Below are 27,353 nucleotides of genomic sequence, written 5' to 3'. Positions count from 1 at the left end.
CAGAGGTAGATGAGAGAATATAACGGTAGGGGGGACACATTTACCCTAGCTGGAGAGCTACCTGAAGGGCTGTCGGGGATTTTGCTCAACAACCATATTAAGAGAGCCTTTTGAAATCTGACATTGCTGAATTTCATCTAAGGCAGGTTGCACTTTTGCGAATCAGTGTCACCAACGAAGGTGTAATCAACATATTGAAGTAGGGATGATGCCCAAGGCTTTTCAAAGCTTGTCTCTATCTTGCGTAGATTCTCGCAACTGGAGTATCTAGCCTGAATACAATTGAAGGCTGTGTGCCTACCATCTTAATTCCTAGTTCTGGTGCTGCATACTGTGAAAGCAGTAACCTAGATCTATGGAGAGATAACCCTTGTGAAGGCGACAACTTTCTGATCCTGACCCTAACCCTAACCCTAACCATAATGCTAAACTGCCGCGAGATTTCGTCCTGACTGGGAAAGCCTCTCGGTAAGGCCTTCGGTGTAGGTCGGTATGCCTCGGTATAGTTGCCCGAGCAATTACCGGTTGAACGTTTAACCCCAGGAACGCGCCCAAGCTCCGTGGGTGTTTGCCGAACCCAATTGCCATCCGTAGCGGGTCCCCCCACCTCTGCCGTCTGGGATCAAGCTGGGGAATTGAAGGTGAGACGAAGGGGATGAGCTATTCTCCCCCAAACTCTCGACTGGTACATCATTTAAGCTCCCGCCCCCCCGACCTCGGCGACGTTGCTCATTAATACCTGCCTCTTTTTTCAACCTCCTTTTGGCTGCTTTGTTCTGCGCGTCGTCTCCTTTCTCTATTGTACAATAAGCCCAGACTTCCCTAAAGCGTAATCGCCGCCATCATGTCTGTTCCCAAAGGGCTCTCGTCCGTGCTGAAGAAAGCACCCTCCGATGTGGTGATCCTGTCGTCGCTGCGAACAGCCGTTTGTCGATCGAACCGGGGCCAGCTGAAAGACGCATACCCCGAAGAACTGCTCTCGACCGTTCTCAAGGCCACACTCGACGCCAACCCCAACCTCGACCCCGCCAAGATCGAAGATGTCGCCGTCGGCGTTGTGCTCTCGGAGCTCGGCGGCTCCAAGGCCGCGCGCATGGCCATGAACCACGTCGGCTACCCCAACGAGACCTCTCTGTACACCGTCAACCGCGCCTGCTCGTCATCGCTGCAGTCGATCGCGCTCATCGCGTCGCAGATCCGGTCCGAGACGATATCGGTGGGCATTGGCGCCGGAATGGAAAGCATGACTCGGAACTACGGAAGCCGCGCGATCCCCGTGGACGTGTGGCCCGCGTTGAAGGAGTCGCCGGTCAAGGACGCGAGGGACTGCGTTATGCCGATGGGCATCACCTCCGAGAACGTGGCGGAGCGCTACGGCGTCTCCAGGGCAGACCAGGATGCGTTCGCCCTGCGCAGCCACCAGAACGCCGCGAAGGCGAGGGAGAACGGCTACTTCGCCCAGGAGATCGTTCCCGTCACAACGAGATACCAAGAGGTGGACAAGCAGGGCAACAAGGTCGGCGAGGAACAGACCATCACGGTCACCCAGGACGACGGCATCCGCGCCAACATTGGCATCGAGGCTCTGCAGAAGCTGAAGCCGGCGTTCAAGCCGGACGGTGCCAGCACCGCAGGCAACTCGTCGCAAGTGTCCGACGGCGCCGCCGCCACACTGCTCATGCGCAGGAGCACCGCCACAGAGCTGGGCCTCACCGACAGCATCATCGGCAAGTTCATCGGGGCCACGACGGTGGGATGTGCGCCGGATGAGATGGGAATCGGCCCCGCTCTTGCCATCCCGAAGCTCCTCGGTCAGTTCGGCCTGGAGAACAAGGATGTGAACCGCTGGGAGATCAACGAGGCCTTCGCCAGCCAAGCAATCTACTGCTTGAGGGCGCTGGGTCTGGAGCAAGCCTACGAGGACGGCAAGGTGAACCCTGATGGCGGTGCCATTGCCTTGGGACATCCTCTCGGTGCCACTGGTGCCCGCATGACGAGCACCCTATTGCACGGCCTGGGCAGATCTGGTGGTGAGGTTGGTGTCGTAAGCATGTGTGTTGGCACCGGCATGGGCATGGCAGGGTTGTTTGTAAGAGAGACTTCCTGAAGTAGAGTAGCTAAGCAACACCCTAATATCTGCAAATACCCTTGGCACTATGACGACCATACTCACCTTCGAGGTCATATATGACTCTGTGATTGATGGCCTTCTCTACCCTCCTCTTTATCATTTGCTTTGCAACATGGCGACATCATATATGTCCGCTTGCAACTGAACAATAGCATTCTGCTCGCATATGTAGGGGGCCCAGTTCCGAATGAGTGGGCTGAGTGACTTGGACATCAAGATGTGGACGCAACGGGGAAGGCAGTAATTATCTAATCTTGTAGAGCCCTGAACGGAGACGCTGCCTCAGCACAGCCATGCATACCATACACTGGCACCAAATTTTGGTGCAATGAAGAGCTTTATAGTACCAAACGAGTGTGGATGGATGATGCATTGAAGCCTGAACTAGAAGCAGGCTGTGAAGCCTGTTAAGGTAGGTACTTGTCGCTTACTATTTGATCAAAACCAGTGTTTGCAAGTCACTGCTAACAAAACCGTACCGCAGACATGCTTGGCTTACCCCACTTGCGCTGCGTTTGAATGGCGGGTGACCTGCCTGCACCTTGACAATGTTGGCGCTGTACTCAGCCGATATCTTGTAGAGGCCGGGTTAACCAGCGGAATGATACACGGGATAAGCTGAGCAGGCTGGGCAGAACGGGGCCTTGGTAGACGGACACTGTTGCCTCCTCTACCTCTCCAAATCCCAACATAATTACATATCTCGTTGCAGAGTCGATTCTTTACAAATTCCTAGCCGTTGACATTTGCGACATTATGAAAGTGGTAGGCGCCGTAGCAAGCTTCACCGCCATCGGCCAGGTTCTAGTCGCTGGACGACGCCATGTCATCGATGTTCTCCGAGCAATTCCCGGCATCGGAGACGAGCTGGCTTGGCTCAACAACGAGGTCAGTACAACGGCTGAGGCTCCGCTACTCGAAGCAAAGTTGACTCCATGGCCCACCTTGTAGATCGAAACCCTGCGATTAGTAATTGAAGAAGCAGACATGTGGGGAACACGCACCGATCGATCCTTACCAAAGACGCCGCTGCTGGATTCAGAAGATAAAGACGCATTACGCATTATGATTTCTCGTTACGAGGGCGGTGTAGACACCGTACAGACGCCACTACACCTTGCTGCTAAACAAGCGGACCTCAACAAGATGCGGCAGGCTGTTGTCCGCTGGTGCGTCCCTGACTGCCACTTCAGACGGCGAGTCAGTCCTCGATTGTCTCATACGGACTGATGCTGAAAAAGACACATTCCGAGTGGCTCTGCGAATGCTTTTGAAGGCAGGCGCTGACCTGGAAGCACGAGACTCGTTGGGGGAAACCCCGCTTGTCACTGCCATTGTGTGGGACCGCCTATTAGTTGCTCTCGAGTGCCTTGTGGAGGCAGGCGCAAGCACGGCAATGGTCGGTCCATGGCGCAACGTCCTCCATCTGGCAGCGCTTAATGCTGGGTACGAGGCGCTTTCATATTTGGAGAGTCTGTCTCTTTCCGGAATCAATGTAGACCTTGTCGACAAGGAAGGCGACACCGCGTGGGACTGCTTAATTTGGGCCTCCTGCATTGAAGACTGGAGGTTATCGGATTATCGCAGGCCAAGCTCAGAAGAGAAGCGGGCAACTAAGGACCCGGGGTGGAACGTGGTTCCTCGAACAGCAATGCTTCCTCTGCCTCGGAGTTGATACATAATACACGTGTAGTTTCCCGACTTCTATTCCTTCCGTTAAGAGTCAAAGACTGAAGTGGCTCGGCCCATCGGCCCCACTCGCCGCACGACCGGAGACGCCGAAGTGCAGGAGCGGTTCAACTTGACAGTCTCAAGCGCTGTTTCCCTGGATTCCGGAAGTCACACGAGGGGAGGGGGCGGTTTGCTACAACTGGACGTTTGGCAGTGGCGACCGGGAGAGTTCGTCCGATGCTATGGAGGGGCTTAGGATGGAGGGGCTTAGCAGATCCTCTCGAAACAATTACCGGGGGCACCGTCGACATGGACCTACACACTTAGGCAACAAGGAACGAGCGTAGCACATACCTACACCTACACCGATCGCACTACCACTACCAACAGAGGGTTTTTAGTCTTCAGTATTAGCGGAACAAGAGGCCTACCAGGTAGAGACTCGCTGAGCACAACAGTACACTAGTTTGGCAATTCCCCGGACCCGCGCAGCCGAATGCGAATGGCGACTCATGGCTTCGCGTCATTGGTGGCTTGTCTCTTCTCGGCCCAGCTCAGCTCTCGGCCTGTGGCTTGCTGACCTCCAGCAGGGCTGACAGGCTCATCGCAGGCACCGGATGCCCCGCGCAGTGACTGCGCCACGGTAAGAATGACGAAGAGAGATCTAACCCCCGTTGGGCGCGCCGCATGCATGCATGCATGCATGCTGTGCCCCTCCCTAGCAATTTCCGCAATTCCCGTTTCTGGTGCGTCTGATGCATCTCCCATACCGGTAGTAGTGCGAGCGCATGTCTGTCTGTCTGTCTGTCATCCTTTTAAACATCCAGCTCCTCTCCCTGCTTCTTGGCCGAGATCCGTTCCGCTTAGCACAAGCAGCTCATACAGCGAAGTATCATTTAACAAACACTCATATCGCAGTCCCACTCGATAGCGACTCCCAGATCCGGCATGTCTGCGAACGATTATTACGGAGGAGGCGGCGGCAGCGGCCACGGACAGTACCAGCAGCAACATGGCTACAACCAGGGCGGCGGCTACGCACCCCAGCAGCCCAACTATGCACAGGTACGCAGCATCACTGTCTTGTTTCTTCGGCCATGGCATGCTGAATTTTCTATCAAGGGCCAGCAGCAACAGTATGGCGGCTACCCCCCTCAGTCGCATTCCCCGTACCAGCAGGGAGGCGGCTACAACGCCCCCCCTCAGCAGCAGCAGCAGCAGCAGCACGGATACGGCGGACCTCAGCAACCGACCTACGCCCAGGGCGGCCAGCATCAGCAGGGCTACGGCCACGACAACCGAGGCAGCTCTCCCTACCCCCCTCAACAGCAGTACGACCAGCAAGGATATGCGCCTCCTCATGGCGGACAGCCACAATACGGCGGCGGACAGCCCCAGTACGGTGGCCAACCTCAATACGGTGCGCCCGGTGGTCCAGGCGGCCCCGGTCAGGACGAGCGCGGCCTCGGCGCCACGTTAATCGGTGGCGGGGCTGCCGGATGGGCGGCGAACAAGGCTGGCGGTGGTCTCCTCGGCACACTCGGCGGTGCCATCGTAGGGGCCGTTGGCGCCAACATGTTGGAGAACAAGTTTGAAAAGTGAGCTCCTCTTCTCGCCACGAAAGACGTTCGGACGGACACGCACTGACGAGATTGCAGGAAGCACAAGAAAGACAAGAAGCACAAGAAGGACAAGCACCGCAAGCGCAGCGGGAGCTGCAGCTCGAGCTCAAGCAGCGACTAAGAGTCGGGTCCGATGGAACACTTGAGAGCGTACAACCTCACTCACGATGAAACCAAGCTCCCTTCGGGTGCGGCGCCCCATTTGGATGATACCCTCCCTCCCCTCCGATACAACCACTTGTCAGGCGCACCGGGAGAACGACGGCCGACGACTGCTTGAATAAATGCTGTTTTACGAGTTTGGACAAATAATAGATGTTAATTAATGTCTTGTCAATAACGTAGTATGAATGACAAAAAAAATCAAAATCAACTGCAAACACGGCATGCTCGCCGCCCTGGCGCGTCAAGTCACAAGCTGTCGCCTTAATTCTCCATAATATCTCACACAAAACACATGATGTACAGTAGCCCTCCTTTACTCCATCTGCTTCAGATCACTGGCGACCTCGAACGACGCGTCCGTCTTCGCGCGCACCTCCTCGACGTCGACGCCCGGCGCCACCTCGGTCAGCGTCAGACCGCCGTTCTTGCGGTCGACCTCGAACACGCACTACGGCCCGGCATCAGCAGGATTCTCGCAAACGGCAGCAGGGGGGGATAGAGGCGCGCAACCTACCAAGTCGGTGATGATGGTGCTCACGACGCGGGCGCCCGTCAGGGGCAGGGTGCAGTCCTGCACGATCTTGGAGGAGCCGTCCTTTGCGACGTGCTCGGTCGCGACGACGATCTTTGTGTTGTCCGGGTTCGACACCAGGTCCATGGCGCCGCCCATGCCCTTAAACACCTTCCCGGGGATCATGTAGTTGGCCAGGTCGCCCGTGGCGCTGACCTGCAGCGCGCCGAGGATCGAGACGTCGACGTGGCCGCCGCGAATCATGCCGAAGGACTCGGTGCTGTCGAACGTCGAGGCGCCGGGGACGAGCGTCACCGTCTCCTTGCCGGCGTTGACGATGTCACTGCGGCGGCGGGCTTTTCAGTTCCTGGCGATCCAGGTGAAAGGGTATAGATGAAAGTGCACTCACGCGTCGACTTCGTCCTTTGTTGGGTAAGGGCCCATGCCCAGGATGCCGTTCTCGGACTGGATCCAGACGTTACGTCCGGCGGGCAAGAAAGAAGGCGCCAGAGTCGGGATTCCTGTGACCGTCAGCACACTTTTTCTATCCTTTTCATTCTCAACTCAGTTCGGCTTGTGCGACTCACCAACGCCGAGGTTGACGTAAAAGCCCTCGTGCAGCTCCTTGGCCGCGCGTCTCGCGATGCGGTCGCGGCGCTCCTGCGCGCTGTTCTGGGCTTTCGACGGGCCTGTGCCATCGGCGCTGTCGGGCCTCGTCTTGAGTATCTCAATGTTCTTCTCGGCGGTGGAGGGCACGATGCGGTCGACAAAGATGCCGGGCAGGTCGACGTCGTTGGGGTCGATGGCGCCGACCTCGACGATGTTCTCCGCCTCGACGATGGTGACGGCGGCGGCCTTGGCCATAATGGGGCCGAACGCCTTGGTGGTGTACCTGCATCGGAATCAAGCCGAGTTAGCGCGGTTCTACGGCCGGGGACAGTCCTCGACATTGGATGTCGGACGCACCTGAACACACAGTTGCCAGCGGCGTCGACCTTCCATGCCCTCAAGATGGCAACGTCTCCAGTCAACGCCGTCTCCATGAGATAGGTCTTGCCGTTGAACTCCCTCGACTCTCTCTTGCGGCCGCGCTCCTTCACGGCGCCGGAGGGGCCCAGTCGCACGGGAATGTCGCCGCTCTGCACTAACGAGTCTGCGGCAGTCAGCGCGGCCCAGACCCCGGTCCCGATCATATGTCACCTACGAGCTCCAGTGGGGGTGAAGAAGGCCGGGATTCCAGCACCTCCGGCGCGGATCCTCTCGGCAAGCGTTCCCTGCGGGCACAGCTCAATGCCGATCTGTCCCGTCAGATACTGCTTCTCGAGGGCCTTGTTGTTGCCGAGAAACGAGATGATCAGGCGGTTCACTTGGCCAGCCTTGGTGAGGATGGCCAGACCGCCCTTGCCTTCTTGGCCGGCGTTGTTCGACACTGCCGTCAGGGAGTGCAGGTTCTCGGCGCCTCTGCGGTTGAGCGCGCCGATGAGGGTGTCTGCGGGCGAGCATGTCAGTGAATTCCGGCGCCCGTTGATGGCGACTATTCCGAGCTTTCGCAATCGTTACCTGCAACGCCGCACAGTCCGAAGCCGGAACTTAGGATGGTCGATCCGCTCTTGATGTCTGCTACGGCTTCGTCCGCCGAGGCGTACAGCTTCGAGCCGCCCCTCTTGGCCGCCGGCGCCTTCTGGGACCTGCGGACCGGCGTTGTGGCGATGCCGCGGCATGTTGCGACGCCGAGGCCCTTTGCGCGGGGGAACCGTTGCGGCTGCGCGCAGACCGCAGGCGAAGCTGTGAAGGACGCGCGGATGAGCACCCGTGGGCGCAATTGGCGAGCAATTGAAGACATATTGACCTGTTTGCTGGTTGTCTAAAGCTGTAGAGAGCCTGCGACGAGAACCCCGAGCTGTTCCGACAAAGATTACAGGAATAAGACACGCGGGAAATACAGAAACAGAAAAGAGGGTTCCAACTGCCGGTGACACCTTGAGACCTCGGGATAGGTGGGCGCGACACATCTTTTTCAACGGGTTCCCGGGTGGGAGCCGTCGGGGGTTCTTTTGCGCACCGACGACACAACGACTACAAACCAGCATCAACCAAGGGTCCTCTCGGCCAGAGGAGGTCACCAGGGGGGGTTTCTCTGACGTCTTCCGATGGCGGGGGGAGCACAGGGATCTGAGGGACCACGAGGGCGTGTTCATACCAAGCGGCCCTCGGTGCGCAGAAGTAGACTCCGGGCCCGCCCCTAGCGTCGCGGGGTATGGCTCAGTGAATACCGGCCGCCGCCGCCCATTGGTGTGGACGGATAGCGGCATGTTTTCATGGGAGATCCGGGGAATTGGAGAGATGGCCTGCGGGGTATGAACTGTTGAGGCGACCCCGGCAGATTTGAAGTCCAGGGAAGACGGGCTTCAAAACGACAGAGGAACCCCAGGTCTCGACATTGCTTGGCTCACCTTGGCGAAGGTCTTCTTGTCTTGTCTTGTCTCTCACCGTCCATCTGGCGGAGTAGAGTGTCCGTTCAGTTCGAGCCAAGCAGCCATCCCACCCGCCATGACTACCAAAGGCTTCGACATGGACCCTAAAGCTGAGCACGATGAGAACGAGTTCGGCGGTGACGTTGAGCGTCAACGCGTCCTCACCAAGACGCTTCTCTTCAAGGTCGACACCAGGCAAGTCTCTACGAATCCATTGGTGATGATGAATGACTGCAGTATCACATCGGATGGGCCAAGACGCTAACATGAGCTGGATAATGAACAGGGTCCTGCCGCTGCTCGCCCTCCTCTTTCTCTGCTCCTTTCTCGACCGAACCAACGTCGGCAATGCAAAGATCATTGGCATGGAGAAGGATCTTGGCATCTCCAACAGCCAATATAACCAGGGCTTGGCCATCTTCTACGTAACATACATCGCCAGGTACGACATTACTTTCGGCTGATCTCCAGCCCACCCAGACCCCCATCAATCCCATGTCCCGACCCCACACGCGTCCCGTTCGCTAATGCAGAAGCCCAGCGAGCTGCCAAGCAACCTCGTCCTGAAAAAGGTCTCGCCCAGGATTTGGCTTCCGTTCCTGACCTGCGCGTGGGGAATCGTCACCATGTGTCTCGGCTTTGTCCGCAGCTACGGCAGCTTCGTCGCCGTTCGTGCCATCCTGGGCATGACCGAGGGCGGACTGCTGCCCGGCATGGTGCTGTACCTCTCCGGGCTCTACACCCGCGGAGAGCTGGCCCTCCGCATCGGCATCTTTTACACGGCCGCATCCCTCTCCGGCGCCTTTGGGGGCCTTCTTGCAAGGGGCTTATCTGCCATCGGCCCGGCGGGCGGCCTCGAAGGATGGAGATGGGTGTTCGTCGTGGAGGGGCTTATCGTGAGTCCCGGCATCTCGTCCGTACTGTGGACAAAGCGGCTCTGACACGTCAAACTAGACCGTCGCCTGCGGAATCATTGCCGCTATCGGTCTGCCCAACAACTTGGTTACCGCCAATATTTTGACCCCAGAAGAGCGCGAGTGGGCTATACTCAGGCTCCAGACCAACGTCGTCCATGGTCGATTCAAGTACGTGCAAGCATCCGATGGAGCCGTCACGCAAGACCTGGATGCAAGAGGCTGACATCGCTTCTCAGTTCCGCCAACGAAAGAGAGGAGAAGTTCCGTTGGTCTGAGGTTGGCCGTGGTGTTTTCAACGTACAAGTATGGCTGAGCGCAACCGCATACTTTGCCATCCTGTCTGGCCTGTACTCCTTCGGCCTCTTTGTAAGTCTTCGCCGCGCTGCGCGGGTGGTGGCGCAACTTCATTCATCCTTTGCTTTGTGTTTCCCACCCCCTTTTTTTATACTTATTTAATACTTCTTTTCTTTTTTACCTAACGGTGCCGCCCTAAAAGCTCCCAACCATAATCAACGACTTGCACATCGCGGCCAACACCAACGAGGTCCAATTGTGGTCCGTAATCCCGTACGCCGTCGCAACTCCTGTCACAGGTGAGTACTTCACCGCCAAGATGCCTTGAAGCAGTGAACGGGCCCATGCTAACATAGCCGGTCAGTTCTCGTGGCCTTCTTGTCAGATCGCCTTCGCCTGCGCGGCGTCCTGATGCTCTGCGTCCTTCCCATCTCGATCGCTGGCTACGCGGTCATCGCCAACATCACGTCGCCGCAGGCGAGATTTGCAATGACCTGCTTGATGGCCATCGGCATGTACAGCGCTGTTCCGTGCGTCTTGGTTTGGAACTCCAACAACTCGGCCGGCCACTACAAACGCGCCACGACATCAGCGTTGCAGCTCGCTGTTGCCAACTGCGGAGGATTTGTCGCTAGTAAGCCAAGGGTCCCATCCTAAGTGGAAGTCATACTGAACGGTGCCCCAGCTTTCATCTATCCCAGCTCCGAAGGCCCGTTCTATCACAAGGGCCACACCGTTATCTTGGGGTTGTTGTGTTATGCGTGGGTAGCGTAAGTCGACCCTCGCTGATGCTCTCACTTCGCACACGACGTACTGACAATGGTGGCGATAGCACTCTCCTGAACGTCCTCTGGTGCAACAAGATCAACCGTGATAAGGCGGCAGGGAAGTACGATGAGCATTTGGGCTCTGGCGATGACCGGGAACCCAGTTTCAAGATGGTGCTGTAGGTACATAACCAGGGATGTTCATGAAAACGGATCATGGAGAAAATGCTTGGAAAGAATACATTTGGATAGCATGGGCATCTATCCTCACGAGGGACGACAGGGTTGCCTCTTTTCTATCTTGTTGTGCCTTTGTGGGAATGTTTGATTTTAGCGCCACGTAATAGACGTTTTTCTCCGTTTTCCTGATAGGCCTCCTTTAAACTTTTAATTTCCAAGGACAGTAGCAGATCCAAGTGTGGCTGGCATAAGTCTGTCACCGCTATTCCTCAAGGTCAAAGAGCACTGGGAATGAGAAAACACTCCATTTATTGCATTTCCGCACGATAACAGGCTTGGGATGCTCCAGTTCCGAACCCCGGTATTTTACATCTCGTTCGTAAACCAACACAAGACCCTCGTTGCTCTACAACTTGGACTCACGCGCGGGCGCAAAGTTGGTCCTCGCCGCCCCGCCAATCGCCTCCGTGATGGTATCAACCGAGTTCAGAATCCACTCGCTGCCCTCGTCGCTCGCCAGCCACTGTGCGCCCTGGATGTCATCCTGGCTGTCCGCCTTGAACGTGCCGTCTTCCAGCCCCTTCCTCAGTCCGAAGACGTGCGACAGCACCTGCGGGCCGACGCCCGACTGTGCCCTCAAACACGAGATGGCAACGACGGATGTCAGGACTCTCCCTACGCTCGCCAAGCCGCCGCGCTCCTTGGGATCCGACAACAGCCCTGCGTAGTGGCTGTTCAGGATGTGCACCGGCAAGTCGGGGTGCGACTGCGCCAGTTTCTCGTACAACTTGACCTCGAAAGGCGCGTATATGGAGTCCCAGAGTGCCTGGCCGCGGGCAGTGATGTCGCCAATGTTCTGCGCGTCGGGCGTGCGCGTCGGCTTCGTCTCCAGCTGCGCGGCCACATCTTTGGGGAGGCTGGCGTAGAATGCGTTCAGGCAGTTGATGGTGCGCGGGATGCCGTTGAAGCTGATGCACTTGAGGCCGATCTCGCGGATGAACTCGGCCGTCTCGCGCTTGTCCGGCCGGCCGGAAGACGACGCGACGTTGTAGAGAGACTCGAGGGATTCGGGAGAGTTCATAGTGAATGTAGCTGCGGCCTGCGGCGCGGAGCGTCAGTTGCGGTTGCGAGACGTTGCAGCACCGACTCAATGCGGATCGACCGGGCACTCGGGCTCGGTGGCAAGCTGGGCGCAATGGGTCTCTTACCGATATCGCCAGCCATGGCTTTGTGCCGACGTTTTTTGAGGCCGCATCGCGCGCAATGGTCTGGTAAACTTCCCGGATGTGCGACGGCGCTGGGGTCTGGCCGGGGCGCGCAAAGGGCGCGTTAATGAGGGCCTTCAGTGACGGTGAGAGCCTCGACATGTTGTGCTCTGGTTCGCGATCTCTGCTGGACTGTTTCTGCTTCAATTGCCTCTGTGAGGGTGCGTCATCCATCAGCACGAGACCCGGGGCAGCGCGGGTGGGATGCGGAAGTGGTTTTGTTTTCCCAGCCGAAAGGAGTCGGAGGGGTTCCGCGGTTCGGGACACAGAAGAAGACCCCCGAGCGAGGGCCTCGGACTCATAAAGAAGCGCCGAGATGGCGGTTCCCATGTGACATCAGCGTGGGGAACCCTGACTCGATTGTTCAACATTGCGCCGACCTGCCGAGTACGGCCCGGCGCTACATTTGGAGTCCGAGAGGTATAGCAGGGATCCGGCTCATGAACGGCGCTTGTCACCGGCTTGGAGCTTGGGAGATGGAAATGGGTGGGCAGGGGCAGGGGCATGTTGAAGTCAATGCCGTATTACTTTTATCAAAACCGCTTGTCCCAGAGGTCGGAATCCTTGAAACTGATTCTGAGGCCACGTTTTGGACCTCTGCTGCATATTCCCGTACGTACGATGGCCAACGGCAACAAGCAAAAGGAGCCTTTTTGGCTTGGGTAGGTAATAGCGATTGTCAAGCATGACACGTTCCTGGGGTATCAACTGACTTGTTGGCTACAGAGGTGCCGCGGCATCAATGGCCGTATGTTTTAGTAAGTCCGGAAATCCCAAGTCTCGTCTCGACCTTTTGGCCATAATGCTGACCGCACAACCATAGCGCATCCACTGGACCAGACAAAATAGTACGCACGTTGTTGGTTCGAGAGTATAACAAGCGATGGCCACTGACCACCACAGTCGGATGCAGGTTCTGAAATCGCGAGAGTCCATGTTTCGCACCATGTACCGATTCGCGGCACGGGACGGTATGCACCTCCCATGCTTTGCACTACGATTCTCTGCTAACAGAAGGGGGGGGGGGAAAGGATTTTTCTCGCTTTGGTCGGGACTCTCAGCATCAATATTTCGACAGACGACCTACTCCACTGCACGGTTCGGTCTAAACAACTACTTTGCGCAACGGGTGAAACAATGGACTGGTAAAGAAAAGTTGACGACAGCGATGACAATATCATGTGCTGGGTTGTCCGGAGGTATGGCGGGGCTAGTGGGAAATCCTGCCGAGGTGAGCAACTCAATAGCCAGACACGCCCTCCCCTACCAGGGATGAGCTAACCGGGCCCAGGTTGTCCTCGTCCGAATGTGCGCCGATGGAGCAAAGAACGTCGGCGAGCGGTTCGCATACTCCAATGCCATCGAGGGCCTCTACAGGATAGGAAGGGAAGAAGGGCTGGGCGCATTCACTAGAGGCATCTCCGCCAACGTTGTTCGCAGCGTGCTCATGAGTAAGTCAACGAACCTCGGAAAAGACTGACTCGTTGGCATTGGAGCTAACTGAGGAATGACAGATGTGGGACAAATCGCTACGTAAGTGTGCCAAAGGAACGGACGACCAACGAGGAGTCGTGTGGTGTGGTCTAGCGGAACAAGCAAGCTAAAGCACGAAAACAGATACTCGACGGCAAAGCGGATCCTCTTGCAAAACACTGAGATGAAGGACGATATCAAAACGCACGCCGTTGCCTCTCTCTTCGCGGGAACCGCGGCGACGACGATATGCGCGCCGGCCGACGTTCTCAAGAGCAGGATCCAAAGTGCCGCCGCGGGAGGTCCAGGGGCGAACGTGAGTGTTGACGTGAAACCCCTGTCCATATATGAGGTTACTGATCACGCCTGTAGTCTCTACTTCGCATCGTGCAAAACGGCCTTCGTGAAGAGGGTGCGGTATTCCTCATGAAGGGATGGACTCCGGCGTGGCTAAGACTGACGTAAGTTGTACTGAATGGTAAAAGTGACGATGTTGCTAACGCTCGTGTGCTGCAGGCCAAACACCGTCCTGACGTTTGTATTCATGGAGCAGCTGCGGCAGCTGACTCAGTGGCAGTTCACTGCCCCGGTTGAGACAATGAAGGCCTGATGTGCCCAAGCCTCTGGAGACGGCACATCTCAACCTTCAAAACCCAAAATCTGTTAGGTTGGGCCAGCTCAGCCAGTCAAAGTGGTTCATGTCGTCCCAGGACAAGCCTGAAAAGGTGGGATCGAACTCGTTGCCGGGCTGGTTGAGGACCTCGGCAATCTGATCGTCGGACATGCTAGAGAGCTGTAGAGTCCCGGGCCACATCTGCGACTCCACGTAAGGGGGCTGTGATATCGTGGGTCCCATCGAGTTGATGGGAGGGGATGCCGCGGCGGTCGGGCCAGGATGCGTATTGGCTTGGGACTGGCCATCCCCAGCGGTGGCCGCCTTTTTCGCGATATGTCTTAGGTATTTTCCATATAGTGTCGACAGACCATTTCTGTGCTTCGTAGCTGATCCAATACGCTCCAAGACACCAGCCGTCTCCTCAATGAGGTTCCGAATGCTGGGCGCCAACATCGAGCTTCCTGTAGCATAGGCGCTCAGTGTCAGCGCGAAGCAAGCTGCAAATGAAACCATAATGGTGGTGTTGTTCGGGATCGACTGGAGTTGCGACTCCCCTTGTATGGCTGCTCGCATGACGGTCACGGCGGAGGAGAGTCCGGCCGTGCGGAAGAACAGTCGGACCTCCATCGGCGCTGTCGGGTGGTTGATGACGGCGCCGTAAGTTGAAAGACGGGTGTGCGTGACGAGGATCTCAACGTAGGGCGGGAGGCGACATTGGGGTCCTGTGCCAATCGATAATCCCCACTCGGTTTGCCATAAGTCGAAGAACCTAGTGATTGCACTCTCTATGGACTGGGCAATGAGTCCTCCATCTGTAGATACTCCTTGCGACCCGTCGCAGAGCGCACGAACCGTGTTGAGGAGGCCGTCCAAGTCCCGGCGAAGGACGGCCATCGAGATGAGGTGACCGTCCATGGGGTCTGCAATGCTGGACCTATGCCACCGGTCGCAGTCTTTGATGATCCGAGTGACTGGAACAGTGTAGGGCCGGCCACGGGCCAGTGACATGCCTCGCTCGAGAACGAAGAGGGCAATCCAGCAGCGCTCACGGCGTCGGAGGAGACGCTGGCCTAGATAAGAGGTCGGCTCGATCTGGCCGAAGCCGTCCATTGCGAGCGCGGTGCGAGGGTCAAGACAGTCTCCGCGCGCCAGGGCAGCCTGAGAGCCGGAACCGAGGAAATCCATGGGAATCAGGAGCTTGTGCAAAGACAGGTCAATGGCGATTGTGGCAGCCATGTTCACGTACCAGCACGTCTCATCGTCGGTGCTATGCTGACCAGGGAACATCCACGGGACGTTAACCATGAACGCGAGAACAATCTCGACGGACTTGTGCCGCTTGGCGATGACCCTATGGGCAAGAGTCTTGCAGTGGTTCGACAACCTCTTGGACAACGCGTCGGCGGACGGGATGAAGAGGGCTGACGCGGCCATGATCGAGGTGCACAGGAAGGCAGATCGCGATCGGGTGAACGATGGGGTATAAATCTTTGGGTCTAGACCCCAGCGGGTGTGAGCAAGATTGCCATGGAAGCTGCAAAGTGAGTTAAACGACACGCTCGTTTGATGCCTGGCCGCACGTGCGGTGTAGGTGTGTCACTTACAAAGCGAAAAGAGATTCGGCTTCTTCTCCGGTCACGAGACCCATGGTGATGGGGTCGATGTCGTCGCCAACGTCGAAGTTGAGGCGAACAGCGGTGAAGAAGGACTGCATCTCGGGGTCCTCATCGACCTGCTCGGCGTGCTGGTTCTTGCGGCCGGGGCCGGGACCCGGCAGCTTCGGCGAGAGGCCGCTGATGGGCTTGGGCGAGAGCCGCAGGTTTGAGGCGCGCGCCAGCAGCTGGAGCGGGTTCTCGGCATCGTCGATGGCCAAGCTCTCCTCATTGTGATGATGCAGACTCATGTAGGTGTTGCTGTCTGGGGTGTTGTTCAATTCATCATCATCGTCAGATGAGATGTCGGGTTGGTCGGGGCTATCGAAATGCGACGAACCCCGCCTTAAGTGTGTGGAGGCGGTAGTTGACCGAGCAGCTCGAGTGCCCTCCAGGAGTGCCTGGAGATTGCCGATGGCCTTGTCATCTTCAGAGTTTTGCTCGCCGGTTCTTGCTCTCTTGATGGCCTGCTCTATCTGATATAGAGCTTTGTCTAGACCCTTTCGCTTGCTATTGCGCGTAACCAATGATCAATACGATTTTCTACAGTTTGGGGGGGGTTGTGCTTCGATGCCTACACGGTCGAGGGTGCCCAACAGTGAACACCAACAGACCGGTTAGAAAATGGGGGGAGGGGGGCGGTGGATTGGGTCGCCGTACTTTTTGATGCCTTTCTGCCTTCCAGCATGGAATGTAGGCCGAATGCACTCAGAATCGAGCTGAATGCACCTCTTGCATTTGTTCTCATGTGGAGAATAGTCGCACTTGATCTTACTTCGGCGGCAGACCAGACAGGCGGCCTGCTTTGGACGTAGTGATTGAGAATCCTCCATCCAGGTGAGGGGACGGTCAGAGGAGCCAGGTGCGCTATGGCGATCTCGGTGAAGGGCCCAAGCAAGCGGCAAGCGGAATGTTCAAAGCACGCGTTCTGTTATTCTCAAAGATGGTGAATGACTCTTGGGTATGCCGAGATGAGCACTTGATCCAATATCAGATATGGTCAGTTGGCGATACAGACAAGCTACCCCTAGAGCAGACAGCTCTGCTGAAGATGGAAGTGCTAAAACATTGGGACCTTCGGTTGACGAGATGTCGAATTACTTGAAGGGGCCTGGCGGTAGAGGGGGAGGACTCGTGCTCTGTGACTCGCGTGAAGCCGGAATCCTTGGGGTAACGAATGAGGGCACGAATCAGCACTCGCCTAAAGACCCGTCTACCGACAGAATGAGTTTAGTCATTTCAGGCTTTCTCTTGGCGGTTGCTGGACATTACATAAAGCTTTAGGTCTTTAAAGCTGGGCGTCCTCGCTGTCCCTATGCGCCGTCGAGGTGCTGCACTTGACGCATATTTGGAGACCATGTCGAATAGTTCTCAGCAGCCTCTTCCAGTGCTTTGTTTGCCGGTGTGATAAAGAGTGCATGTAATGGCCTGGAAAACTAGACTACAGCATTCTGGCCGGATTCGCATCGATTCGAACGACCCGAAACCAAAGCCCCCCAAAATGATCGATCAATGAGCGTCCAGTGGCGCATGCAGTATCATTACCAGTGTCTCAACGGGTACAGGCTAATTATGACATCTCCAACATTAGAACACATTGACATCCTCTGTAGAAGGGTAATAACACCCGCATCATTTTGGGGGTGAGCAAGGGCTTCGCTGTGTACTCTATCAAGAAGCTGAATCCTTGGCTCAACGCTTAAGTATCACGCGCCCGTGTTCTCATTCCAGTAATAATCCCCTTCGTCCAGCAATCAATCACATACCAGCCTGCAATATGCCAAGGCCGAAAGCAACGAACCGCCGCGGAGCCAAGCTCCGCGACTCCGTGTCTGTGTAACATCTCGTCTTCTGTGACGGTCACGCCACCAAAAGAAGTGGCTAAGTTCCTCAAACATATCCGGTCTATTGCCGCTCATCCAGCCGCTGTCACTTCCTATCTCCACGATTCCTTTGTGCGAGGTTCCATTTAATATGGCATTTTCTCAAAGTGGTTTCCAAACATCAAGGACGGGCAGTCGACTATTCGAGGACTTGGTTAATCAGTCAACCTGTTTGGAGGGCATATGACCACTTAAGCATTTATCAGAACTCTGCGGCCACCTGAGACTATGAATCCGGTAAGGAGACTGGCGGCTGCGCAGGATTCCTTGTTTGAGGCCCTTCGGCTTCTTGTGCAGATGATGCACAAATACCCAGCCCTCGCCGAATTGCTGAACGGCAGTCTGACCGAAGTCATATTCTATGTGGTGAAATTTTGGGAGAAAACACGTTTCAGAGAGACTCGACTAGAGCAACGTCTTGCTGAGCTTATCAAAATCTCACCAAAAACCGAACTCTAGATAAACTGTATTATTCTTACGCAGCAATTACTCTTGGATTGAATCTGGGTAAGATGTGGCTGATATGGTTGATAGAAGCTTGCAGGAGCGCAGGAAAAGGTCTTTTCAAGCCGTAGTCAGGAAGGTTGTGCTTTTAGGCCATATCAGCGCTCATCATTTCAGTTACATCGGTTTCTGGACATTCACGCAGAGACTCTCTTATGGACTAGGCGTTTTACCAATCACCCCAGCACTGTGGAGGAGATATAAACCTTTAGTGACCTCCGTACGGTAGAGTGATTTAAATTACTCAGCAGCGTTTCCAGACCATTTACGCCACAAACTAAGATTCGACGTCGCAGAGGGGATTCAATTAGCGAACAAGATCATGGTCCAGTTGCTTGAGACCGTCTCGGCGGGTCTCAGAGAACCAAGTTTCTAAAGCCAAATCGTCACGGGCTCATGGCACTACCTGCTGTAGTCGTTGAATAGCGCTTTCGAATGATTAACGACTTTCAAAACGCGCGAAAGTGATTGATAACAGTCGCAGCAGTGGATGACCCCAAGGATGTTTCCACTTGGGAAACTTTGTGGGAAGGTATGGTGCGGTCATTCTCTCAGCCTCCAAGACTAGGAAGCCATCAAGTATACTAATGACAAAGACATGGCATGAATACGCGAGCCTTTCAGATCAGCTTTGGAGTGGACGCCCGGAGATAGCGCCTGCTGTCTCGATGAAATGAAATACTGGCTACCAAGCCCATCGGAAACGCACGATAGCAGAGTTACACTTGCTAGAGATGCTGCTCATCCTATGTTGCCATGCAAGTCTGGTCTTGATCACAAACTCAACATCCGCCCCTCGTTGCACTACATCGCCATTTGCTCCTGTGACATTCAGTCCGGGGACAAGGATTGCAACATGCCATTATCGATGTGCAGAAGTACCATCGGACTCACGCAATTAAGGGGTACCGACAGCACGATTAACCGGGAGGAGATCGTGTCAGCTTACGGACTTGATGTGGTCGAGAGGGGCTGTAAAGCAGTTGTGCAATCCCTGAAAGAGGCTGGAAATTCGCTGGATATCAATACTGTTGGCCAAACAGTTGTGGCTACTCAGGGGCATGGCATATCCGTGTGAACAGGCAGTAGCTTATGCGTCAGATGAAGAAATAGCCATCGAATCCTTTAGGCTAAGGTCCTAGGCTACTTTGATGGGAATATCCCACTGACTAAGCGCAGAAATCCAATTCGGTGACATTGTGTCTCGATTTACTTTCTACTGGCCTGCACGCCATTTTGGTGACGGGTCAATGACACGTTGGTAGACTGACGGCTTAACGTTCGCTAGAGAGGGGATGTGCTGTTCTACGTGACGTGACCGAGTCGTCATCTTCAGCCATCTTTATCCCTGTAGACCCCGTTGGCCTCACACTCCGGTTGATGACGGGTTTTCTCGTCTAAATCAAGATAACTGATGCATAAGATGGCCAGCGCCCCGTACTGCGACAACCAGCCTTATCATCGTTTCTCATCGAAATATTGATCATAGTACGCGACCTACTGACCGCCAAGATGAGCTGCGATCAATCTCAAACGCGGTCACATACGCTAGCATCGTCCGATATTGTCCATACGAACACTGCAAAGCTCAGTGAGGACCGATCAGTTCATGATCTAGGATGGAACGAGAAACTTGACCACGACGCTAAACCCTGGATCCATGGCACACATAATGAAGACATTTGGGTGCTTGTGCGACGGCTTAACAAGGTGATTACCGGTATATTTATAATTACTTGTATGGATCGTTGTGTCTAAACATCATTAGTCAGTGTATGAAGTCAAGAGTGCAAGGGAAATCCCTTATGGCGGCCTGGATCTCACTGTTGCAGAGGGTTCGGAGAACTCTCCGAACAAACTTCGCAGCGAGATGGAAAGGCTCTACATGGGACTTGTGGGTATTCAAGCTCTGTATACGTTGTTATATGGTCTGACTTGACCCTCTAGGTTCTTGGGCTTTTCTCGTTTGCAAAGACTACAGCACGGCTTCGCTCATGGCGCGAACCACGAAGGACAGGTGTATTCTGCACAGTGAGCCCTTCCCACCATCAAATGCTTTCTCTTCTCCTGATGTAACATGACTTTAACGGTGCTAGGTTTATTTCATTGCATGGCTCCTGGACTACCTGAATTTGCTCTTCGCGGTTGTAGTCATTGCCCTGACTTTATCACCCAGAACTCGCACGATCCTCTTTCCGCCCGCACCACTCGCCATGGTCGACATCCGTGACGGTAGTATTGCGAAGCCTATGGGCGGCATACTCGGGTCAACGGACGCTGCAACTGGTGCTCCCCAGAACCTCAAGGGGGAGTCTGTTGAGAACGAAGCCAGCAATTTCATCACGAGTGTCTCAGCCATCGCCACTAACTTACTGACCGGCAAAGATCCGCATGGCGCCCCGAATGAATTTGATGGATCGAGCGAGCAAGGTTTCAAACCTCAGCTTGACATAACAACCATGGCCGTTGTCAAGGACAAAGCCGAGGGGATGGATAGACCGTCTCAAGACAAAACCAAGGCACCGATGGAGGAGAAAATATGGGAGCAAATGACTCCATTGCTGCATATGATTATACTGATCTCTGATGTCTGGGAGCGTTTATCAAAGTTGGTTCATCATTCGTACTTATTTGACTTGTACTAATATGTTTAGTATTCTGATTCCTACACCTCCTTTCGACCAGCAAAACCATAAAAAGCGATTAGCTGCTTACATTCTACCCTTAGCTGCTGCATCAATCTTTTTGTCTCGGGACACAGTCATCAGAGGCACAACTTTGGCTTTTGGTGTTGGAATATTTGGCGATCCTATACTTACCTGGTGCTACCACTACGCGAACACTCAACGGTGGACCGAGTCTTTCCATCTCAACAAGTAGTTCACATTCATTCATAAACTTACAGTGGGAAGTTACTAACCTGCCTACAGCACACTCTTCAAAGGAGTACCGACGAACAATCAGCTTGCCCTAACGCTTCTCCGGGTTGGTGAGGCAAACAGAGCTCCCGTTCCCCCACCAGCACATATGAGGCATACCGTTCCGAACAAATCTATAAACATTGATGATGATGATGTCATATCTGCATCTATGGGTGATAAGCCTTTGGGCGCATCACAAAGCCAACTCGAGAATGTTGCTGAGCGGGACAAGGAAATGGCAGATCATGCTGGTGGTGAAGATACAGAAGTACAGCAAGCTGTCGGACACGGACGCAAACGCGAAAAGATATTTGGCCTCTTGAAAGGTGGTGCCAAGGAGGTGGCCAAAGCAACCAGCACTATTGACAAAATAAGAGCTAAGGCCGGGTCCGAGAATGCAAAGACGCGTGTTGGAGCTTTGCCATCATCTAAAGATGAGGAGCAAACTATCGGACCTGTGGAATTCAGCGCCCGCTATGAAGGGAAAAAGGGGTTTGTCTATGTCAACGCGGCTGCCGGATTTGTGGTGTTCAATAAGAATTCCATCACCGAAGAGAATCCCAACACAGTTTGGACTCTCAATATCGACAGCATTACCCAACTCAGGAAGCACTCCGGTTATGGCATGAAGGCTAAACTCGCTGCAGGTTGGGCGGTGGATGGACCGATCTACGACGGGTTGAGGATTGTTGATCAGGAGGGAAACCATTTTGTTGTGACTGCTCTTCCTTACAGGGATGCACTGTTCAACCGACTATGTGCCATTGGCAAACACACAAAGTGGGAGGTTTGGTAGACGGGGTTGTGTAGTACATAAGGGAAGCAATGATGAACTCTCGATCTTTTAAGTTTGCTATCCATTGCAATAAACATTGGCGTTCAAATTGGTAATGAAGTGCAAAGAACTCATTATTTCCATGTGTCAAGTGCAAACACGACGCTGTTGAGAAGTCCTCAGACCTCTCTCACTTCATCTTGCGTGTCATATGAGTGAGAACCAATCAAATACTCCGCCAGACATATTGTAGGCAAGCGTTTACCTGTCAGTCAAGTTTACCTTTGTCCTAGCTTAGATCCTATGCAAACTTAACGCCGTTTTTCAAAGTACTGATTTTGGTGATGCTAACTTCCATCTGCGTCCCAGGTGTAAGCCAACGTGGTGGGTCAAAACCAGCACCAACTCCTACAAGAGATATTGTATTATTAGCTGCAGTATCTGTACTAAACGCACTCATTTTCAAATCTTACCACCTGGAGTTCCCGTCATAATGACTGACCCCTTTTGTAGTGTCGTTCCCGAGGAGAGATACGAGATGATATAAGCACAATCAAAGACTAGATCGCTTATCCCCTCTTTCTGTCTCACTTCGCCGTTGATTTTTGTCCGTAGCAGAAGCGTCTTGGGATCTCCAATAATATCAGACCCCACCAAACAAGGCCCCAACGGCGCATAAGTGTCGAATCCTTTCGAAAATCCCCACTGGGGTACGTTGCGCGCTAATGCAGGATCGCGTTGCAGCTTTCTTGATGAGATATCGTTGCCGCAAGTATAGCCAGCGACATAGTCCAGTGCTTCTGCCAAAGGTACGTTTTTGGCGTCTTTTCCGATAACAATGCATAGCTCACCCTCGTAATCGGCCTGGTCATCCTGGCACATCTTGGGAATGACCACATCAGCGCCGTGGTCGAGGACGGTCGTGTTTGGTTTGTAAAACAAAGACGGAAAGGGCGGCGGCTTCCGACCGGCCTCTTTGACTGTTACAGCATTAGCCATGCATCAGGAAGACGGTAGTTGCAACCTACTATGGGTAGCATAGTTCAATCCAATACATCGTAATATTGGCACGTCTTCTGGTGTCAAGGGGCCTAGCAGCCTCTTCACCACCACAACCTCGTCGGTGACTTTAGTTTCCCCGGACGTGTCGTAAATGTCAGATCCAGAAATAACCTTTGCCCTCAGGCTTGTTTCTTCTGTTGTATCTCCCAAGTCAAATTCATCATTTGGGAGGATGGGCTCTCCCCTAAGCACCCTTCCGTCTTTTGCAACAAACCGTATGAGTCTCGTCCAGGCTACAGCCATTGATATGAAGTAATAGATTCGAGATTATGATTTTTTTTCGAGTAGCTTAAGAAGCGTAAGTAGCTAGTTCTCTGGGCTTCCTTAAAAATAATGTCTCTGGGCTTATGGTACCTGACATGGCTTCAGCAGCTACTTGCCGTGATGATAGCCACTTATGTTGGTAAAGCCACGGAGATAAGCGCAACTCCCCGGGTTCTCGAATGCATCATATAAAGACCGCACAAAGAATCAAACCAGCAGATTGGTCAGCACGGATCATCCTCGACGTTTTCCGAGTTGTTAAACTTATATGGCACGGGGTGATAATGCGGGGAAGAGCGACGGACATAGGGGACCGGGGAGAAAAGGAAACTTCGTAACAGCCTGGACCAACGAACGACACTTATTAAGACAAGATACACACGGAATGCAGCGTTCGGATTCAGCCTGATTCCGTATTGGAATAGGCTCGATTAATGTAACAAGGTTGGTAGGTTACCCTACTGGATATTCATCACGGACTTCACTTTCTCTCCAGATCAAACATTCGATTGCGATATGCAGGTTGTCCCGCAGGCATGCGAGCCTGCATTGCAGGGCCCGATGCTCAAGCCTCACAGGTCCGATGAAAGTGCCGCTGAATCAGTGGTAGAGGCCAGTGTGCAGCAGAATGTGAAGCAGAACGGACTCTCCAACCACCAACGGCTTTTAACGACATCCTATCCTTCCAATAGTCTCAAGTTTCTTCAGATTTTAAATGCACACAAAAACGAAACATCGAGAGTGCCTTGGGGAGCGAAGATTATCCCTAACATATTGATCGTTGGAGCTGGCCTTGGCGGCCTCTCGACAGCCGTTGCGCTGGCGAGAAATGGCCACAAGGTAACAGTGCTGGAACAGGCTCCCCAGTTGACCGAGGTAGATGTTCCTTACATTGAGCGATATATCCATGCCTGTTCTATTTTCGAGACAACTAACAAACACTATTAGGTTGGAGCTGGTATCCAGATTCCTCCCAACTCGAGCAAACTGCTTCAAAGATGGGGTGTCATGGACATCATGTCGGAACAGGCTGTTCGGCCGGATGGTATCTCCCTCCATCGCTGGGAAAATGGCAAGAAAATCGGCTTTACTGACCTCTCGGAGTCGTTTGTCGAGCTTTGCGGTGCGCCCTATTATGTCGCCCACCGTGCTCACCTTCACTCGGCTCTCTACCAGCGTGCAGTGGATTTGGGAGTTACCATCCATCTCAACAGTAAGGTTTCCAAATATGACCCAGAGATACCTTGCGCTACCCTGACCAACGGCCAAAAGTTCACCGCAGACTTAATTGTCGCTGCTGATGGTAAGTAAAACTGTCCCTGTAATCTATTTGTTAACAATATTCAATAGCTCAAAAACAGGGCTTAAATCTTCAGCGAGGAGCCTGCTCCCTTCCAATATGGTAGCTAGCCCGACCTACACAGGATTTGCCGTTTATCGGGCAACTTTAGACGTTGGCAAGATAAGAAAGATACCCGAGATCAACTGGATTATTGCTAAGCCGGGTGTCCATATGTGGTAAATATATCCTCATACAGTTGCCCAGGTTTGCATGGTCATCTGACATTCAATGTAGGGTTGGTGAAGATCGCCATGTAATGACTTACACCATTGCCGCTGGCCAATCTTTCAACATGGTGCTTTCACATAGAGACCACAGAGATCCTTCAACTTGGCAGGAAAAGACCCAAGCAGAGATACTTAGGGAGATGAGAGCTGAGTTCCAGGGATGGGATTCACAGTGAGCGCTCCCCATATTTTTCTCTTTGACCATCGCTATACTGAGTAGCTTGTAACAGACTTACTAAAATCATCGACTTGATCGACACCACAGTCAAGTGGCCCTTGGTTGCGGGAGCTTTTCTAGAGAACTGGGTGGCAGACTCTGGCCGTTTAGTGATTCTCGGTGATGCAGCTCATGCCATGTTACCTTACATGTCACAGGGTGCAGCCATGGCAGTCGAGGATGGCGCTGCTCTGGCAGTGGCTCTTCACAATGTCTCAAGCCGTGAGCAGCTGCGGCTTGCACTTGAAATTTTCCAAAAGGAACGCAAGACCAGGACCTCCATGATGCAAGAGGCAAGCATGGTCAACGCTTTGCTGTTGCACTTCAAGGATGGACCTGAGCAGCGAGCCAGAGATGCCGCGATGGAACCCGAAGTACAAGGTCGCAAGTTCGCTTCCAGCCCGAACCAGTGGTCCGACCCACTGACACAAGCATGGGCTTATGCTTATGACGCAGAGGAAACAATATTGGAACAATGGGAGCGTGAGACTGACGCGGTCGGCGGAGTCCGACCAGACCCAAACTGGCATAATGAGCTCATGTCGTAGATAAAACAGAACCAAAATGAGATATGCAACTCTCTACTCCATTTTTGTTCCAGATTTGATGAGATTAATTCAACAAACCAACCTTGATACTGGATAGGCATAACGTTGAAATGCCCAAAGGCACCAAAAGCCGTTGGCGTTGAGCATAGGAATGGCGTTGCTTGCTGTTAATTCACTCAAAGGAATAACTCAACTACCCTGCAACCAGACATCCCCCACCTTTAGACATCTAAAAATCCCCTCCTTTATTAACACCACTACCTTTTTTAAACTATTATAACATTATCTATTTATATCTAAATAATATAATTTTTTTAGGATACCTTCTTTAACCTATAATAAAGTAATATACTAAAGATAAGCTTTAATAAGCCTTTAATAATATAATAGATAGTTACTTTATTTACTATACTACTTAGAAATAGGCTATACTATACTAAACACTTTAATACTAATTCTATAGGTAATAAAATAAAAATACTACTTATAACTATATATAGTAATTATCTTAAGCCTAAGAGGATTATTTAGCTAGATAAATATAAACCTAGTATACTCTAGGTAATAGACCTACTTATTAATAACTAAAGGGCCTAGTAAAGTATATACTAGGTAATACTTATAATACTTATTAACCTTTAAGTAAAAAATAAATATAGTAATTCTTATAGTAAAACCTATTAATTAAGACTTATTAATCTAAAGTAATTAATACCTAGTAATAAAAGGCTTATTCTTTTAAAGTTATCTAAAGGTTTTTTTAGCTTTTAACTAATATCTTTATTATCTAAGGAATTTATTTATTTAACTAATAGAATATAGATAAGACTAGTATTATAAAAGGCAAAGAATCTAATAGGCTAGTGCTAGGCTTTATAGTATTATAGTATATCTAAAAAAAGTAGCTAGGATCCTAGGTATAGATCTTTATTATTAAGTATATAGCTATTAATAAAAAGTCCTTATACCTACTAGTTATATATAAAGGTAAATTAGTCTAGGCCTAGTAGTTCTTATTTAACTTATCTAAATATAAAGGATAGTACTTTATATATATAGATAATAGCTAAATAACTAAGAAAACTACCCTTAAGTAGCTAAAGAAGGTCTTTATCTTAGGTACTATACTTAGTAAGCTAAAGGTAGCTAGACTACTAGTTCTAGATAAATATTATAGCTATATATTAATAAACTTTATATAAGAATACTTCTAGAATAATATATATCTACTATATTTACTACTATACTCTTTTATTATTCTTTAGCTACTAGATATATTAGTCTTTAGTATATTAAAGTATACTTATTAAAAGAAGGTTAAATATTTAAATAACTAAGTTAATAATTTAATTATTACTAATAAAAAAGTATTTTTAGCTTATTATATAAAGGCTAAAGATATAGTTATAATAGTCTAAAATATTAAAAGTAACTAAAGGTTAACTAGACTATAGCTAATATATATATAGTAGCCTTTATTTAACCTTATAGTTATTAAGGACTAATAAACTAGCTAGACTAGTTAGCCTAGTAGCTAATAGTAAAATAAAGCTATATTTATTATCTTATAGTTAACCCTTTATTAGTTTACTAAATTATAGTATTAACTATACTAGTTAAACTAGTTAATAAAAGATAAGTTAAATACTTATACTATTTATTATTTATCTAGAAAAATATAAAAGAGGTATAATAAGTAAGTATTTAGAAATATATTTCTAGAGTAAAAGGTCTATTAACTAAAAGGTAAATTAAATAATCTATAGTAATATAAAAGAAAAAAGGTCCCCCTATTACCTAATAGTACCTTTACTACTATATATAATATCTAGTGGGCGTAAACCCTAGATATTAGCGATATAGATAGTCTGG

General features: G+C 52.1%; 11 protein-coding genes across 11 annotated transcripts; 7 read left to right on the top strand and 4 right to left on the bottom strand.

Annotated features, from left to right (window-relative positions):
* Positions 1-844: 844 nt before the first annotated feature.
* LY79DRAFT_521730 (acetyl-CoA acetyltransferase) lies at positions 845-2,107 on the top strand (the record flags this gene model as incomplete). Its single annotated transcript, XM_060555376.1, has 1 exon — positions 845-2,107. One exon carries the CDS (start codon positions 845-847, stop codon positions 2,105-2,107), a length of 1,263 nt encoding a protein of 420 aa, XP_060411038.1.
* A 2,383-nt stretch (positions 2,108-4,490) lies between these two features.
* Positions 4,491-5,811, top strand: LY79DRAFT_562938 (uncharacterized protein). Its single transcript, XM_060558513.1, has 2 exons — positions 4,491-4,867; positions 4,925-5,811. Exons 1-2 carry the CDS (start codon positions 4,591-4,593, stop codon positions 5,395-5,397), a joined length of 750 nt encoding a protein of 249 aa, XP_060411037.1. The 5' UTR covers positions 4,491-4,590; the 3' UTR covers positions 5,398-5,811.
* Positions 5,812-5,902: 91 nt separating this feature from the next.
* LY79DRAFT_521655 (coenzyme A transferase) lies at positions 5,903-7,943 on the bottom strand (the record flags this gene model as incomplete). The annotated part of the gene is made up of 7 exons (XM_060555369.1): positions 5,903-6,037; positions 6,104-6,443; positions 6,510-6,621; positions 6,688-6,992; positions 7,067-7,253; positions 7,305-7,589; positions 7,661-7,943. 7 exons carry the CDS (start codon positions 7,941-7,943, stop codon positions 5,903-5,905), a joined length of 1,647 nt encoding a protein of 548 aa, XP_060411036.1.
* Positions 7,944-8,531: 588 nt separating this feature from the next.
* On the top strand, positions 8,532-10,975 carry LY79DRAFT_329842 (major facilitator superfamily transporter). The gene is made up of 9 exons (XM_060552491.1): positions 8,532-8,769; positions 8,861-9,016; positions 9,116-9,470; positions 9,529-9,659; positions 9,728-9,857; positions 9,988-10,084; positions 10,150-10,419; positions 10,471-10,555; positions 10,618-10,975. Exons 1-9 carry the CDS (start codon positions 8,651-8,653, stop codon positions 10,733-10,735), a joined length of 1,461 nt encoding a protein of 486 aa, XP_060411035.1. The 5' UTR covers positions 8,532-8,650; the 3' UTR covers positions 10,736-10,975.
* Positions 10,976-11,034: 59 nt separating this feature from the next.
* On the bottom strand, positions 11,035-12,332 carry LY79DRAFT_562927 (uncharacterized protein). The gene is made up of 2 exons (XM_060558512.1): positions 11,941-12,332; positions 11,035-11,831 (listed from the first exon to the last, which is right to left on the bottom strand). The coding sequence occupies exons 1-2, from the start codon at positions 12,325-12,327 to the stop codon at positions 11,139-11,141; spliced, it is 1,080 nt and encodes a 359-aa protein (XP_060411034.1). The 5' UTR covers positions 12,328-12,332; the 3' UTR covers positions 11,035-11,138.
* A 611-nt stretch (positions 12,333-12,943) lies between these two features.
* LY79DRAFT_592545 (mitochondrial carrier domain-containing protein) lies at positions 12,944-14,080 on the top strand (the record flags this gene model as incomplete). The annotated part of the gene is made up of 6 exons (XM_060561436.1): positions 12,944-12,968; positions 13,029-13,228; positions 13,289-13,452; positions 13,594-13,786; positions 13,843-13,931; positions 13,987-14,080. 6 exons carry the CDS (start codon positions 12,944-12,946, stop codon positions 14,078-14,080), a joined length of 765 nt encoding a protein of 254 aa, XP_060411033.1.
* A 36-nt stretch (positions 14,081-14,116) lies between these two features.
* Positions 14,117-16,571, bottom strand: LY79DRAFT_521757 (uncharacterized protein; the record flags this gene model as incomplete). Its single annotated transcript, XM_060555379.1, has 3 exons — positions 14,117-15,620; positions 15,691-16,248; positions 16,399-16,571. 3 exons carry the CDS (start codon positions 16,569-16,571, stop codon positions 14,117-14,119), a joined length of 2,235 nt encoding a protein of 744 aa, XP_060411032.1.
* A 1,836-nt stretch (positions 16,572-18,407) lies between these two features.
* Positions 18,408-19,240, top strand: LY79DRAFT_329683 (uncharacterized protein). Its single transcript, XM_060552489.1, has 2 exons — positions 18,408-18,657; positions 18,722-19,240. The coding sequence occupies exon 2, from the start codon at positions 18,799-18,801 to the stop codon at positions 19,201-19,203; it is 405 nt and encodes a 134-aa protein (XP_060411031.1). The 5' UTR covers positions 18,408-18,657; positions 18,722-18,798; the 3' UTR covers positions 19,204-19,240.
* Positions 19,241-19,567: 327 nt separating this feature from the next.
* On the top strand, positions 19,568-21,842 carry LY79DRAFT_651832 (uncharacterized protein; the record flags this gene model as incomplete). Its single annotated transcript, XM_060562565.1, has 6 exons — positions 19,568-19,835; positions 19,894-20,019; positions 20,073-20,156; positions 20,222-20,733; positions 20,780-21,001; positions 21,056-21,842. Exons 1-6 carry the CDS (start codon positions 19,638-19,640, stop codon positions 21,840-21,842), a joined length of 1,929 nt encoding a protein of 642 aa, XP_060411030.1. The 5' UTR covers positions 19,568-19,637.
* Positions 21,843-22,122: 280 nt separating this feature from the next.
* On the bottom strand, positions 22,123-23,126 carry LY79DRAFT_592542 (uncharacterized protein; the record flags this gene model as incomplete). Its single annotated transcript, XM_060561435.1, has 3 exons — positions 22,123-22,229; positions 22,295-22,801; positions 22,850-23,126. 3 exons carry the CDS (start codon positions 23,124-23,126, stop codon positions 22,123-22,125), a joined length of 891 nt encoding a protein of 296 aa, XP_060411029.1.
* Positions 23,127-23,663: 537 nt separating this feature from the next.
* Positions 23,664-26,016, top strand: LY79DRAFT_592541 (FAD binding domain-containing protein; the record flags this gene model as incomplete). Its single annotated transcript, XM_060561434.1, has 6 exons — positions 23,664-24,023; positions 24,096-24,450; positions 24,509-24,665; positions 24,724-24,888; positions 24,947-25,416; positions 25,982-26,016. 6 exons carry the CDS (start codon positions 23,664-23,666, stop codon positions 26,014-26,016), a joined length of 1,542 nt encoding a protein of 513 aa, XP_060411028.1.
* Between the last annotated feature and the right edge of the window lie 1,337 nt (positions 26,017-27,353).

This window comes from Colletotrichum navitas (assembly GCF_030913465.1).
Source record: "Colletotrichum navitas strain CBS 125086 chromosome Unknown LY79scaffold_60, whole genome shotgun sequence".
In the NCBI taxonomy this organism is placed as follows: Eukaryota; Fungi; Ascomycota; class Sordariomycetes; order Glomerellales; family Glomerellaceae; genus Colletotrichum; species Colletotrichum navitas.
Note: the sequence above shows the minus strand (reverse complement) of the source record. Positions and strands in the feature narration are given on the sequence as shown.